Raw genomic sequence first — 16,019 nt, 5'->3', positions numbered from 1 at the left:
TAAACCTGATGGGACTTGCTATCTAGTAACATCTCCCATTGGCTATGATGGCTAAGTCTGATGAGACTTGCAATCCAGCAGCATCTCCCATTGGCTATGAAGGCTAAGCCTGATGGGACTTGCAATCCAGCAACATCTCCCATTGGCTATGATGGCTAAGCCTGATGGGACTTGCAATCCAGCAACATCTCCCATTGGCTATGCTGGCTAAGCCTGATGGGACTTGCAATCCAGCAACATCTCCCACTGGCTATGCTGGCTAAGCCTGATGAGACTTGCAATCCAGCAACATCTCCCATTGGCTATGCTGGCTAAGCCTGATGGGACTTGCAATCCAGCAACATCTCCCATTGGCTATGCTGGCTAAGCCTGATGGGACTTGCAATCCAGCAACATCTGGAGGGATGCACAAAGCCCAGCTTTGACCATCACACCATGCAGCTTCATGTCTAGTATCAAGGGAACAGGTTGCAGTAATTCATTAAACTCTCCTTCTCCTTCATTCTCAAAGAAACCCATGACTAATTGTAGCTATTTTTCCCATTGTGAGAAAGTCTTTGAAAACTATAGCTTACCTCCTAGGCCCAGATTCAGTTCCCTATCGGGTGACCTTAACCAGCCTCAATCTCTCAAAAAGAAAAATGAGAGTTTAATGATTAAACTGCATCCCGTGCCCTTGATACTAGACATGAACCTGCATGGTGTGATGGTCCGGGCTGGGCTTTGTGCATCCCTCCAGATGTTGCTGACCTACCTCATAGGGTTGTTGTGGGCCTGAAGGAGAAGAAGGAGGACCCCTACACACATTGTCTTAATCCTAACATAAACTAACAGGGGTGTTGCAATGGAGGTGGCAAATGAGGGCATGGCCCCTCTAAATAAAAAGCCTCTCCCCCTCCCAAAACCTTCCTTCCGTCCCCAAATTTCTAGCGATGCAATTAAGCGCAAAACAAAATGGAGGTTTACGCACAGATCTGTGTCACAGGAGAAAGATGTTCTTCTGGAGCGCCGAGATCCGGTTAATAACCCTCCAAGTTGGCCCTCCATCAGCGTTCTGGGCCAGAAGAAATCTTTGGTTTCAACACGCTGGCATAGTTTTTGAGACAGCCCAAGAGGGGTGAGCGGCGAGGCTCAGGGATTCGTAATGAATCCACAGTGAAGGGAAGACACAAAAACAGCACCTTGGCTCCCAATTAACTATCCGGCAGCCAGACGCAAACAAGATCTTGAAGCCTGTAATGATTTCTGTTCCATTGAGGCATGGTTTCAAGAGTAACCATGTCAGTGATCTCCTGATACAAGGAGAAGAACCCACTTGAGGCCTCCTTGAACACCAAGGCAGCAAATGCTTTGGCCTTTTAATATTATTGCAACTCCCAGCATAAAACAAGGTTTGCTGTTCTTCTTGCTGCTGGTGCTGTGTGGCGACCTAAGGAGACCCTACCATGGGGTTTTCTTGGCAAGATTGGTTAAAAAGGGGTCATGGTCCAACACTCAAACCGCTGTGCCACACTGCCTCTTGTGCAGACAGGAATAAGGACATTTTGTAGACCACGTCATTCTTGTGGGCTTCCTTTCTCCGGCTCAAAGGATTGGCGCCACCCTCAAGATGTCATTGAACCTCACTGTTGGCTGTGATGTCTGGGGCTGATGGGAGCGGCAATCCAGCAACAACTGGAGGGCCACACCATTCCCACCCCTGTTGCCCAAACATTTGTGGAGGGCTGACCGTACATTATTGGTGATCAATCCATCAATCCCCGTCATAAACCAATCAAAGACAACGGCAATCTATTCAGTATTCCGCATTTGCCCTCCTTGCTCCATTTGCCATTTTTGCATCCTCTGGAAGAATGCATTTCCCTAGTGTTAAAGCCATGGATTTGGGGTGAAGTCTTTTACATATCCAGTTCATAGCTCTGTGCACGCTACAAAGAAAGAAGATCTGAAAAATCTAAATCCAACATCTAAGCCTTTCGGAAGATCTGACAACGGATGGGATGCTAAGGGTGCTCAGCTGTAAATGTACCTAATGGGGCTAATTGGATGCACAAAAGACCAGACAGATCATCTTCAATTGTACTCTACTGAATACAAGAGAAACGCTTGTTCCTGTTTTTAAACCCATGCCTCTCCAAGAAAACCTTTGTTCCAACTTCTACTACTCTGAGAAGGGAGGAGGAATCAAAGACAGTGACCCAGAGGAAGGAGAGAAAAGGGAAGAGTGTACCTGATAAAGATCAATTTATACAACTAGTTACAAGGAAATACACGAAACTAGTTACCAGTAAAGAGTTCCTCTTCGCAGTACTGAACTGCATCTGAACAGTTATCTGGACTGTTTGCCGTGAGAATGCGGGGAGGACATGTTATTTGGCCTGTGCGGACGCACCCTCTGTTTCTAAAGGTAAGTGAAGTTTTAAGTTACTGCAATGCTAGGTTGTGGAAAGGAGGGATATGAATGGCATACACAGATAAGTTGTGAGACTTTCGTTCACTGATGAAAATATTTTCCCAAGATATTGATGCCTCCAACTTTCATTTCTAATCACTTTATGAGCCTAAGGAGTCTGTAGTCTGGACGGAGGCAATACTGATAGCGAAATTTGGAAGTCCTGCATTTACAAAGAGTAAGTTGTTTATGGTCAAGTTAACAATGAGTAATATTTTACTTGTATCACATTACTGACCAAGACATTCATCTGACCAAGACTCTAGATTTTTGAACCAAACGCACGAGAAAATACAGTGTTCTGCTAAAGTATCATTCCCTTTGCATTATTACAGCAACACCACAAAAACACCCTTTTATACTCCCAACTCCCCCAAACACCTCTTTTCCCTGCTCTGTGGTCCGAAACACACTGCAGAAATAATCCAGTTTGAGACCACTTTAACTGCCCAGGCTCAATGCTAGGGAATCCTGGGAACTGTTGTTTGGTGCGACATTTAGCTTTCTTTGTCAGAGAGCTCTGGGGTCACAAGAGACTACAATTCCCAGGATTCCCTAGCACTGAGCCAAGGCAGATAAAGCAGTCTCAAACGGGATGATTTCTGCAGTGTGTTTGGGGCCTATATCCTAAATAGCACAATGAATGCTTAACTCCATATGCAGAGACTTAAGACTGCACAAGCTCGATGTGGGATCTCACCTTGACTGTAACCATTTCCATGTTTAAAATAACTTTCCAGGTTTCTGCCCCACAGGCGCAAGGCCGGAAACGGCACTAGCCTTGGCACATCAGTCTTACACAAAGGGATTGTTTTAGTGTGCGCTTGGGCAGGGAGAGAGGGGTGGCTACTGATCCGTGTGGTTACGAGGGGACAGCATTGAAAACAAGATAAATGAAGATTTATTTCCATCTGCCAATGTGCATCTCGCTTTGCACATCGCCCCGCCAAGACCAGCGCTGCAGCCGTGGTATAGCGCATCTAATTACCATGCTGTGTCACTGTCGATATGTTTCTATTACATCTGTTCAAAGTGTCTGAGTGCCACTGGGTGAGTAATAGATCACCGGGGAATTTCTGACACTCTTGACAGAACACTCCATGCAGACTCAATAAATCAAGGGGCTTGTCTGTTATTGAGCTGGTCTATAGGTTGGAACTAATGGTGATAGTGTGTTTCAGGCAGTTGGATATAGTCCAATGGGATGGTGGAGTGTTTCGTGAAGATTTGGAGCCTTATCGCATTGGAAAATATAGCAGAAACGGAGTCGGAGAGTGGCAGCTTTCTCTGTGCCTTAACCGCATGACGCCGGAGCGCTTCAGTTCTCTTCCCACAGCAGACGCTTATAAAAGCGCATCTTTTTTCTAGCTGGAAAAATCAGTTCAGCAACAGGCATGCTTTTACAACCGCCGCCCATGGAAAGAGAATTGAAATGCTATAATGTCATGCAGTAAGGCATGGAGAAAGCTGCTACTCTCCGGCTCCGTTTCTGCTTTGTTTTCTTGTGAGATAAGGCACGTAGGGTCTGAACAGACAGGCCAAAATAAAGCTGCTTTCTGTCACTTTGGAGGTATGCTGTTTAAATGCTGCATGCGCCCTAAGAGGCCGGAAGCCATGCCAAAGCCATGCTCTAGTCCTAAAGAGTGGAGTGCAGCTTTGGCACAGCTTCTGGCCTCTTCAGATGTGTGTGTCATTTAAACAGCATACCTCCTAAGTGACCCAAAGCAGCTTTACTTTGGCCTCTTTATATGGGGCCCTAGTTATCTTTATGCACTCTCACTTCTATTCCATTGTAACTCTTCATTACGCCTCCAAATAATGACTAACTTTGAAGTAGGCAACGAAGACATTGAAATGGCTTGAGGTTTTCCATGCCTTGGTTCAGTCTGTTCGCTGTCAAGCAGCTCTTACCGTCAAGACGTTCCTCCTAATGTTTAGGTGGGATTTCTTTTCCTGCAGCTTCAATCCATTGCTTCGTGTCCTAGTCTCTGGAGCAGCAGAAAACAAGCTTGCTCCATCTTCAAGGTGACATCCCTTTGGAAATTGTTCAGACGCTGCAGCAGGTCCGAAATGCTGGGGCCAGTTATTGGGAGCATATAACTGCTTCATGGTTACCAGTTCGTTTCCGGGCACAATTCAAAGTGCTGGTGATGACCTATATAACCCTATCCTGACTATAGACTATCTCCCTATAGGAACCATTACTACTCACATTACCACATTAAAAAGCTGTTAAGACGGATCTCTTCCGGCAAGCCTTTCCTGATTAGATACCCGGCCACCAGAAGTAAGCCTAACCTATCTATCCCTGCTTCCTTGTTGTAGTCATTGCTTGCCAGGGTTAATATTTTAAGCTATGTTTTATATGGTAAATTGTTTAATTGTATTTTATGGGGTGGGTTTGTGGGATATGGATTGTACTTTTTAATGTTGTAAGCCGCCCCAGTTGCATTGTGCAGAGTGGCAGGGTAATGTTAAAAATAGTAAATGTTATTATTATATTATTATTAACCAAACTGAGTCTTAAGATTCTCAAGAGAGGGCTTTCTTTCCATCCAACGACCGTCACGGACACATCTGGTGAGGACATTGGAGGAGAGGGCCTTCTTAATGGCTGCTCCCAGGCTTTGGAAATCCTTTCCATGGAAGGCTAAGATGGACCTGTCTCTGCTTTAACTGGTGAGCAAAGACCATATTCCGACATCAAATAATGAATTGGTTGCAGGGAGTCATTTTTATAGAGTCATTTTTTTTAATCTTCATTGTTATATTTTTCATACTATTTAAAATTAATGGCATTTTAAGACGATTGTGTGTTTGCGTTTTAACCTTTTTTCTCATCATATAAAAAGCGTTTATCTCACTTTCACCTTGGTTCCTTGTTTCCATTTCCTTACTTTTGTCTCCCAAAGCCATCACAACTGTTTATCAGTTGCATTGCTCTACCGAGATCTTACGCAAATTTCCCTGCTGGACGTCGGAGAAGTCACCGTTGCCTCTCCTGCTGCTCATTTCTCTCTTTTGTCATACTTGGAGGGCTGTCACGTCTGTCTTTTTGCAGAGAGGCTATTGGGAGCAGGAGAATGACAGGAGGGCAGAATCCGTGAGCATATTCTGCGCTGCCATGTTCCACTGCAACAAAGGCCTTTCGTTGGTCACATCCGCGCTGATTATCAAAAGACCAGAGAGTCCCCCATTTGTACTTGTTCTTTCTGATTTTATTTTAGAGATCCATGCATGTCTTGTTTATCAGCTCTCAGTACACAGACTTTTTATACCAGCTTCCCAGGTTGGTCCCAACATATAATCTGTCTGGATGTGTCCTTAGTGTCATATGCACACACACACATGGCTTAAGAATACAGAAATTATATTCAAATAATATAGCAAGGTGTTTTCATTTCCACCTTCTTCGGCTGCTGCTCCGTGTTGCAGATACAGAATCCAGTATTTGGAGTATTCCAAAGCAGATGACAACCATGGTCAATTTATGATGCAGGGTCTAAGTATCTTTGGAAACATGAGCCAGGAACCAAGATTAGGGTTGCCATATCCCGCCGGGGGGCGGGACAATCCCGGTTTGGGCGGTGCCATCCCGGTCCCGGTCCGGTTTGGTGCCCAAACCGGGACAGCCCCGCCCACCGCGGCCACCTCAGGCCCCGCGGCGGCTCCAAGGCCTTGCTGAGGCCTGGGAAGGCTCTCCGCGGTTGGAGCTCCAGCCGCGGAGACGCTCCCTCCCGGGCCCCAGCGAGGCCTTCGAGGCGGCTCCGCGGTCGGAGCTCCGGCCGCGGGGTCCTCCAAGGCCTGCGTGAGGCCAGGGAGGAGGAGGAGGCCGCTTCCCACCACGGCGATCGCCGCGATGAGGGGCGGCCCCCGCCTCCTTCCCGGCCTGGGAGCCGGCCGAGGCTTCTTCCCAGGCCGGGAGGAGGAGGAGGAGGCTGCTTCCCCTCGCGGCGATTGCCACGATGAGGGGCGGCCCCCGCCTCCTTCCCGGCCTGGGAGCCGGCCTAGGCTCCCTCCCAGGCCGGGAGGAGGAGGAGGAAGCCTGGCACCGCGGCGATCGCCGCGATGCCAAGCTTTCCCCCGCCCTTCCCGGTCTGGGAGCCGGCCTAGGCTCCCTCCCAGGCCGGGAGGAGGACAAGGTTTAAAAATCTAGGACTTTTTTTTTTTAATTTCCTAGCCAGGAAATTAAAAAAAAAACAGTCCTACATTTTCAAACCTTGTCCTACATTTGTCCCGGTTTGGAGGTCCTCCATTATGGCAACCCTAACCAAGATGCAAGAGTGTTGCTTCCTCCTGAATGATCAGTTGTCAGCAAGGACCTCCCAAGGGAGTTGTTGGATTAAATGATGATGATGATGATGATGATGATGATGATGATGATGATGATGGCCTGGCAGACTCTTTCAGCCTGCCTGATAAATGAGTGTTTCCTATATAAATGATCGGAGCATTACAGACCTCCTTCTCTCATCTACATTCCGTTGCGGTGGGTATTATCAAGTCCTTTATTTTATTTTATTTTATTTATGGGATTTATATCCTGCCTTTCTCCCTATCCTGCAGTCCAGCAACATCTGGAAAGCTACCAATAGAGCTCCTCGAACCCAAGGGTTCCCAACCTTTGGTCCTCCAACTGTTTTGGACATCAGCCTCCGGAAGTCCCAACCAGCTTGGCCAACAGTCAAGAATTCTGGAAACGGAAGTCCAAAGTTTGGGAACCACTTTCCTAAACTCATCCACTCCTGGAAGACCCGAATCTACTGGAAACTTGTGAAATGAGAGCCTCATTCCCACTACCTTTTAAATCAGATTGCAATTGAGTTTGAGCCAGTTCAAATGACCCTGGTTCCCACTTGAACTCAATAAGGGGGGCCATGCACCAGACCCATTTAACCTGCATCTTTTTGGCGCTGAATTGTTCCGCATCATTTTCAATAAATCGATTCCACGCAAGTGTGAACCAGATGCGGATCAGAATCAATTTAAATGTGCCCTTCAGCCAGCTGGAGCGGGTCCATTTTGAATCGATTCATGCATGAATGTGAACCACAAGTGGATTATTTTAGAGGGAAAAATGCGATCGGGACCAATGTCGTGGGAACCACGCTCTGCTGTCGAATCAATCCATCAATTCAGATCGCACACCAATTTATCTGTAAGTGGGAATAAGTGGGAATAGACGTCAATATGATCTAAAACATCGCACGGAGTGGATCTAATGTTTGAGCCAAGGGGCAGGTGTTGCGGTTGTGTATTGTGCCCATTAAGACTTGCCTGGCCTTTGCCAGAGTTAATTTTAGGTAAATTTCCCGGGTGATAAATTTAAACCTACAATGAGGGAGAACAAAAGGGGAAATTGCAGTGTCTCCTTCACAAGCCGGCTATTTGTAGAACAGCGCAATTGGCCAAGGGTTGTTGTTTCCTGGCAAAATAATAGGGGGAGGAAGGGGGAATGCTGTCTCTTGTTTGATATCCTTTCCCCCCCCAGTGGGATTTTCTTTCTCAAAGCACCTTTGAAATACAAATTCAGCTGAATGCCCCAAGAGAGAAGGAAAGTGGACTCTAAGCCGGGCAAGAAAATGGAATAACGCAAAAACTTTCCAAGGTGTGTAATTCAGGATGGAGCTGTGGGGAAATAAATCGCAGCAGACGCACAGCCCTCCATTGATTTTTAAATAAAACTACAGATTTGCCGACAGGGTTGTCCGGTCCGAACAGAGAACCAGCATAGCGCAGCGGTTTGTGTGTCGAATTAGGATTCTGGAGTACCAGGGTTCAAATCCCTGCTCAGCCATGAAAACTCACTGAGTGACTTTGGGCACGTCTTACTCTCTCGGCCCCAGATTAAGGCCATGGCGGCAAACCTCTTCTGGAGAAATCTGGCCAAGAAAACTCCATTGGGGTCACTGTAAATCAGAAATGACTTTAAGGCACCCAAGAACCAGTCCATGTCCAACTTAGTGATGTAAAATACAACAACCCTCAAATGTGAGAGTTGGGGCCTTGAAGCTGCCACGCAAGGACTTCTTAGAGGAGAAGCCAGAGAAGGGAACAATATGCCGTCCAACTGTCCGGATTTGGCAGGGACACTACCAATTGTTCCTCTGCCATCCCTCTTTCTCCACTGCTTTTAAAATGTCCAGGTTTCTTTCTCCTTCCACTTTCCCTCTTTGTCCTCAGCTTCCTTCGATTGCTGCAAACTGAATAAAAAGGGCAAAAGGATGCACTCCATTAACATTAATGCATTCCATTAATTCGGCAGGCAGGAGAGGAAGAGAGAAAAAGGTGTACTCTTGCCCTTCCCAGTTGGCTCCGGCAAAAGCAAACAGCTTCATCTTCTCCTAGCTCAGTGGTCCCCAAACTTTGGTGCTCCATATGCTTTGGACTTCAGCTTCCCAAAGTCCTTACTGTCGTCTGGGGCTTCTGGGAGCTGAAGTCCAAAAGACCTGGAGGATCAAAGTTTGGGAATCACAGTACCCAGCTTGTCTATTCTTCCTCATTCAGAACTTTTGCCACCTTGGCTGCACTCTCTAGATGCCTGGATGCACACGTCCCAGTTTTCATCTCTGAAACGTTGGAGGGTATATCACAATTGTCCCTGTTCTGGTGAGCAGCGCCGTATTTCTATGCAAATTGGTCATTATTTCTCAATTTGCATCTACAGGCATCTTTCGCCTCTTTCATCCTCCTCCCATTAAAAACCTGTCCTCCAACTGTTCCAGCAAGGTCAGGCACTTGTTATGACTCACCTATTATCTCTTGCTCTTCTGAACATGCACACAGGTGCTCTGCTCTCCAGAGTTCATAGCAGGGATGGGAAACGCATGGCCTGGGGGAAAGGGTCCAGTGAGGAATCCTCCATTGATTCCCCTGCAAAAGTCCTGGCACATACACATGCACATAGACAATATTTTGTCCAAATACATTGGGTTTCAATGCTCACAATAAAAAGGAAAGAGAAAGAAAGATGTATGCACAGTTGTGAGGGGAACTTTGTGGGGTTATTTCATGCTGCTTCAGGGGACTGTTCACCCCAATACAGCCACACACACCCCAATAACCAAAATGAAAGGAAGGGATGCTCATCATTTCTGCGCACCTCAGATGGCAGCCGTGATGTTGCGACTTGGCTGTCCAGAACGCCTGAGGAGCCCAAAACATCATAATAAAATAAACCCAGGTTGGAGCAGCCTTCCAAACTCTGGAGTATGTCCATCCCTGGTTTAGAGGGGCTTGTTGTTGTGTGCCTTCAAGCCGTTTCCCACTTATAGCGACCATAAGGCGAACCTTTAATGGGGTATTCTTGGCCAGATTTGTTCTGAGAGGGTTTGCGGTTGCCGTCCACGGAGATCCCAAACCTTTGGAAGGTCCAAATTTCTAGCCCTGAGGCTCTTCCATGGCTGCGCCCCAAGAGTAAAATGCTCCCCTCCCATTTTGGAGGTAAATAACAATAATTTAAAATATTTTCCCAAGCTCTCTGGATGTGTTCGTACACAGCTATCTATAAAGCAGACTGTTGCTTTGAATAGGATGAGATTGTGGAAGTGTTATCTAGGCCATTCCAGCCAGAAAAATCTCTGCAAACCCTAGTCATGGATTCACGGCATCAATCTTGCTATTATTGCTATGCCTCGGCAAGGTTAATATGCAACATGTCCCTGTCTGACAGTTTCTGTTATCAAGTGTCTTAAATTATAGCATAACACCCGGCATAGTCTGCTGTTATAGCGATTTAAAACTGCAGGAGCTGGCTTTTCCATCTTGTTCAGCCGCCGTTCTCTCTCCCCCCCAAAGGTTTTGTTTTTATCTCTTAACAGGAGTCAAGCGTGTGATGCAGCAGCAAACAAAGCCAATGCAATTCCAGATGTCATTAACTGAGCTATATTGTCCTGATCAAGGGCAGTAACTGTACATATATTCTGTTTCGGTGAGATGTCAACTGGCGTACTCTCTCCATTTCTGGTTGCCACAGTTTAAGAAGAATACTGCAAGGGTAACCAAGACGGTAAAAGATCTAGAAAACAAGCCCTATGAAGAACGAATGAAGGAGTTGAGTATGTTTAGCCCATCTAAAAAAAAAGATTGAACCACTACTCAACACTGGCTTTTTCTGGTGTATCTACTTTCTGTACAAATAACGCCATTTGACACCACTTTGACTGCCGTGGCTTCATCCAACAGAATCCTGGGGTTGGTAGTTTAGTGAGGCACCAGCACTCTTCGGCAGAGAAGGCTAAAGACTTTGTAAAACCACAAATCCCAGGATTCCACAGAATGGAGCTACAACACTTAAAATTGTGTCAAGGTGCCTTATTTCTACAGGGTAGATGCACCCATAAACAATGATGTAGGATCTCGGCCACTGTTTTCATATATCTGAAGGTCTGTCATATAGACAATCAAATGAGATTGGTTTTTTTGCTGCTCCAGAAGGTAAGATCTAAAACCACAGATTCACATAAGAAGAAAAAAGATCCCCCTGCAACATTACCCCAGTCCTAGAATATAACTAGAATATATGGGGTTTGGTTTGGAAGATATTGACAGGACTGACTGTGGCACTGGCCTTGCACATGGAAAAATTAAGAACTCTGGATTTATTCATTATTGTGTCAATTTACACCATTGTAGCTTTGTTTCACATTCAGATGGAAAGGTGCTTGTGCGCCACAATCCCACATGCTCCCTGGCACATCCCAATAACCAACCATGCTGAAAAATCGGCACAACTCTCATCCCACATCTGCTCCATCATCGGTGGCACGGGATTCCTTTGATTTTGGCTGAACTACCTGCTACAAGGAGTACAAGGGTGTCTTATAGCGGGACATAAGCAACTCTTTAGACACCAACAAAACATAGCAATCAGAGGTTGTATGCTTCCCTGATCTCTTTGCTTCCAACTCATGCATCATTCAGTGCCATGGTTTGGATCCAGATTTAATCAGGCTCAGCGTAGGCCTCCAGAAATCAATGAGTGTGGCGCATGGAAGGCCTACTGATTTCAGGGGGTCTGCACGGCCAAGTCTTGATCCAACCCAATGGCTCGAAAAGGTCCACAGTGAAGAAACATGGGGATGGAGATGCCATGAAGAATCCATCATTCATGAGGGACTTCAACTGTCTGCCAAGTTGGCTAGGAGGGGCCCAAGAACCGGCTGGCCAAAAGAGCCAAAAACAGAGGGAAGAGGAGACTGGCAGCAAGTGGCGTGCAGCAGCTGATGGTGGCATCTCTGGAGGCAAAGACTTTGCGACTATGAAGAGGCTGGACAGGACGGAAATTGTTAATCATCTTCAGGGACGTCGCGCCGACTTTTTTGAAGTGAAGGGTGTTCACAAAGGCATTCAGCTGAACAAAGGAAAGCAAGAAAAGATTATTGAGTGGCAGGAAGGGAAAGCAATGCCGTGGGGCTATCTGTTGGGACTGAGCATGCTTTGATTGTGTCTTCCCGCATGACTGAAAAGGGTTGGCAGGATGGCCCTCATGGCCTCTTCCAACTCTAAGATTCTATGGACTGGATGGCCCTCATGGTCTCTTCTAACTCTATGATTCCATGGACTGGATGGTCCTCATGGCCTCTTCATGATTCCATCAACTGGATGGTCCTCATGGCCTCTTCCAACTCTATCATTCCATTGACTAGATGGATCTCATAGCTTCTTCCAACTCTATGATTCCATCAACTGGATGGCCCTCATGGTTCTTCCAACTCTATAATTCCATGGTTCCAGCTCTATGATTCTATGGACTGAATGGCCCTCATGGCCTCTTCCAACTCTATGATTCCATGGGTGCATCGACACTGCAGAAATAATGCAGTTGGATACCACTTTAATTGCCATGGATCCATCCTACAGAACCTTGGGGTTCTGTAGAGTTGTAGGGTGAGGTAACAGTACTCTTTGGCAGGGAAGGCTAAATTGTAAAACCACAAATCCCACAATTTCATAGGAGGTAGCCACAGCACTTAACATGGCGTTGACCTGCATTATTTCTACAGTATAGAGGTGGACCCTATGATTCTAAGGGGAAATCAATGCAACTTTAAAAAAGAGAGAGAGAGAGAGAGAGAGAGAGAGAGGATGATTTCAAGGTTGGAAGTCATTTTGACAGATCCCTGGCATGGAAAGGGCTGCACTTGTTACCTGTGGCTTGCTGATCGGGATCTGTTCCTCAAAGACAGTCCAGGTGACCACTTCATCACAGCTTGGAGTGGTGAGGGAACCCTTGTAGCGGTAATATTTTGAGAGTAAGGCCATGTTGGGCAGGAGGTTGCTCAGGGAAAATGTGGAGGCCAAGTCGACATAATCCTCTAGGGAGAGAAACAGAAACTGGTGATGAAAAAGAAAGAATTCCTTTCCGGTTTTATGTCGGCGGGTTGGAGCCAGCGGGTGACAAGTCACCATGGCAGTTCAAGCGGTGTCAAACGGCATTATTATTTCTACGGTGTCGATGCACCTAGGATCCTTCTGTAGGGTAATTTAAGTTCCCTAAGGCTTGAGCCTTTGGTAAGGAAACAAAAATATTTAAATATCAAAAATATCAAAGCCAAGCCTGTTAGGGTCTAGCTTTAAACCAGCAGAGTAGCAGAAATGTGTCTTTGTCCAGCTATGCTTCCCTAAGAACTGAGACTGACTCAAAAACAACACAAGCAGCTTGTAGTTCAAACAAAAGTTTAATAATGGCTTTAACCTATATATACTTAGAATCTATATCCTAATCTAGCTAGTGAATAGTTCAGGTCAAAAGAAACCTTTATCTCACCGTCTTTCCAAGAAAGTTGAGAGAGGAGGAAGATGGAAAACCAACAGTTCATGAGAAAATCTTTGAGAGAAGAATCTGTTAGTCCCAAAGGGGGAGTACCCTAAATATGCAAAAAATCTTCCAACGCTTTCCAACTCTATGGCTGCATCCGCACTGCAGAAATAATCTGGTTTGACACCAGAGGTGCCGCAACAAATTACACTTTCCAAAATTCCATAGCATTGAGCCATGACAGTTAAAGTGGTATTAAACCAGATTATTTCTGCAGTGCAGATGCAGCCTATGATCTGGAGTGCTACAATGTTGTCACCCTGGACGGCCGGTGTAAACTGAGCACAGCTTGGGAGGAAATATTTTGGACTACAGCTCCCAGAACCCCCCAATCAACATAAATTTTGGACATTGGAGTCCAACAAGCTATTTTCTCCAAGCAAATAGACACTGGGGCTTCATTTCTCAAGGGAATACTTTAACCTGGGAGAGGGTTGGATTAGATGCCTCTTGGGAGTCCTTCCAATTCTACAATTTGATGATTCAATGACATCCTCCATAATGATCAGAATGGTAGGGGCCAATCCTAATAACAGCAAAGAAGAGGCTGGAAGAGTATTTCAGAAGCCTATCTCAGGCTTGACACTTACCTGCCTGCGAAATGTTTTTCAGACCTGCTACAATTGTGTTATAATTGGTGTTATCGGCATCAGATACCTGTATCGCAAAGAGAAGAGTGGAAAATGAAGGGTGACTACACGCAAAAGGAGGGTGACCAAGACCAAAAGCCTACATTGAAGGCAAGGACTGGGGAGACAAGGAAGTCTCAAGGAAAACTCGGAACCCCCTAAAGGGTCATAACAGGGCCATAGGCCACACAATTCTGCCTTAATGGGATATAGTGAGGATATAGTGATTATCCAGAAAAGTCAGTACCCAGCAGTGGCTAAATACCCACCAGCTATGGGACCTTCTTTTATGGGATCATATTTGCAGGTCATGACTTTGTGGACTTTGCATCCAGATAATAATAATAATAATAATAATAATAATAGTATTTATTTATATCTCGCCTTTCCTTTTCTAGAATCTAGGCGGGTAACAACAGTCCAATGGTTCCTCCATTCAGCCCTTGGCATCTCCAAGGAGGGAGAAACAAGAGTCCCACCTGGAAACCCTGAGGACCACGACCCATCAGCATTAGAGAATACAGAACTAGATGGCCCTAGTCTGACTCAGGATGAACCAGGTCCCTGGGCACTGCTTCAACCTGCATCGCACTTAAGATACCTTAAACAAGAAGCTCAAGACAGCAAGTCCATTGGAATGACCTTTGGCTTCGCTGAGAGTTTTGTACTTGGCATTCATGTGGACGAGGTGCAGCTGTCAAAAAAGAAACAGAGATCTCCTGAGCCTTTGGGTGAAACAGGGATCACTGGCCTGGTACATTCATGTCAACAGGGGTATGACCAGAATCCTCAAGGACTTCTGGTGCATGTGTGTGCATTGACCCTAGAGTTGAGGTGCACATGCCCACTTTTGGATTTACCTTCTACAAGATCCTGGGAAGAGGATGAGCCTTAAAGCAACCATCTCTATCATGCAGGAGTTACAAAGGTTATCCACACTTTCCAGTTTCTTCCCCAGTTATCAATTGGTTTCACTGGGATATTTCAATATCCCACCACCACCACCACCACCACCATGTTTTCCTAAAGATTTTTGTACAGGTATACCCAACAAGTGCATCTGAACTCCATACATACCTTCAAATACTGTCCTGTAGCCATTTTGTGGGGGACTGCAGAGGAAAATGGAGGTGTTTGAGTTTGGTGTGATGGGGTGCACCCCACATAGGAGTCTGGAGGGGACAGAACTGGCCTCTAGTCTTCACACAGTTGCCCACCCCCTGCTGGAAAATTACATTTTGCTAATGTGTGCATCTGCCGAAATAAGTGTCATGTCTCCATAGCTCCCTTGAAAGGGTCGATTGAAGCTGAAAGGCAAACGCTTTTAATCAGTTGGCCCGAGTTGTTTCCCAGTTCCTTAGTCAACAATTAAAATAATTGGAAAGACCTGATGGGTTGCTCATGAGGTTCCTGGGGGCATCAAAGGTCCTTTTCATGTCTTCTTGGTATTGCCTTGTTGCCAGGATGAATAGCCGGATTGTCAATCCTTCGCAAAGATCAAGTCTCTGTGACAATCCTTAATTGATAGCCTCTCAGGCAAAACGGAGAGAAGGGGTTTGAAGTCGGCCGTACGCCAATGGACCGGCCTCTGCACAAACGCCAGCCCCTTGTGCCCACTTAATGTGCTAAGGCTGGAGATGCTCAAGCTATTGTTGAAGGAGTTGCCACAGTTCTCGACGCAAGCACTGAATGCAGGCAAAGAACTACTGAATACTGGGCGTTGTTCTCCTTGTAATGATTGGATGCAAGGGTCTCTCCCAAGACTCTCTTGCTTTCTTTGAGAACATATTTCTACCAAGGCTCTTGGGAGCATGGTGATACACCTCCCACTCCATTTTATTCCCACAGGTGGGCTAGCAGGGAGAAAGAAACAATTTGTCCTAGGCTGTGCAATATGGTGATGACAATATGGGATTGCTCCTCAGCCTTCAGAATGCCTATTGCATCTGTTCCGGGAACAATCCAAGCAGAACTGAACTGCGTAGATTCAGCACCTTGGAAACTTCTTTAAAATTCAAAATAAAATCCAAAGTGGACATCCCGTCCCATGGAGATGGGTCACCATTGGCAGTTTCCAACACAGCATTTGCACACAGGGGTCAGCAACAGTCCTTGCAAA

General features: G+C 46.0%; 1 protein-coding gene across 2 annotated transcripts in view; it reads right to left on the bottom strand.

Moving 5' to 3' along the window:
• Window positions 1-11,033: 11,033 nt before the first annotated feature.
• LOC149290019 (carbonic anhydrase 15-like) overlaps window positions 11,034-16,019 on the bottom strand; it is a 35,341-nt gene continuing 30,355 nt past the window's right edge. For both annotated transcript variants that reach the window (XM_089489944.1, XM_089489943.1), the window contains 4 exons: window positions 14,502-14,594; window positions 13,862-13,928; window positions 12,602-12,768; window positions 11,034-11,804 (listed from right to left, as the gene is read on the bottom strand). In XM_089489944.1, coding sequence (XP_089346070.1) covers window positions 11,592-11,804; window positions 12,602-12,768; window positions 13,862-13,928; window positions 14,502-14,594 — 540 coding nt within the window. In that variant the 3' untranslated portion in view covers window positions 11,034-11,591. The remainder of the gene's footprint in view (window positions 11,805-12,601; window positions 12,769-13,861; window positions 13,929-14,501; window positions 14,595-16,019) is intronic.

The sequence above is a fragment of the Sceloporus occidentalis genome, unplaced genomic scaffold, assembly GCF_023333645.1.
Source record: "Sceloporus occidentalis isolate IW3139 unplaced genomic scaffold, rSceOcc1.0.p SCAF_41, whole genome shotgun sequence".
NCBI classification, from domain to species: Eukaryota; Metazoa; Chordata; class Lepidosauria; order Squamata; family Phrynosomatidae; genus Sceloporus; species Sceloporus occidentalis.
The sequence above is the reverse complement of the archived record's forward strand: the minus strand, read 5'-3'. Positions and strand labels throughout refer to the sequence as shown.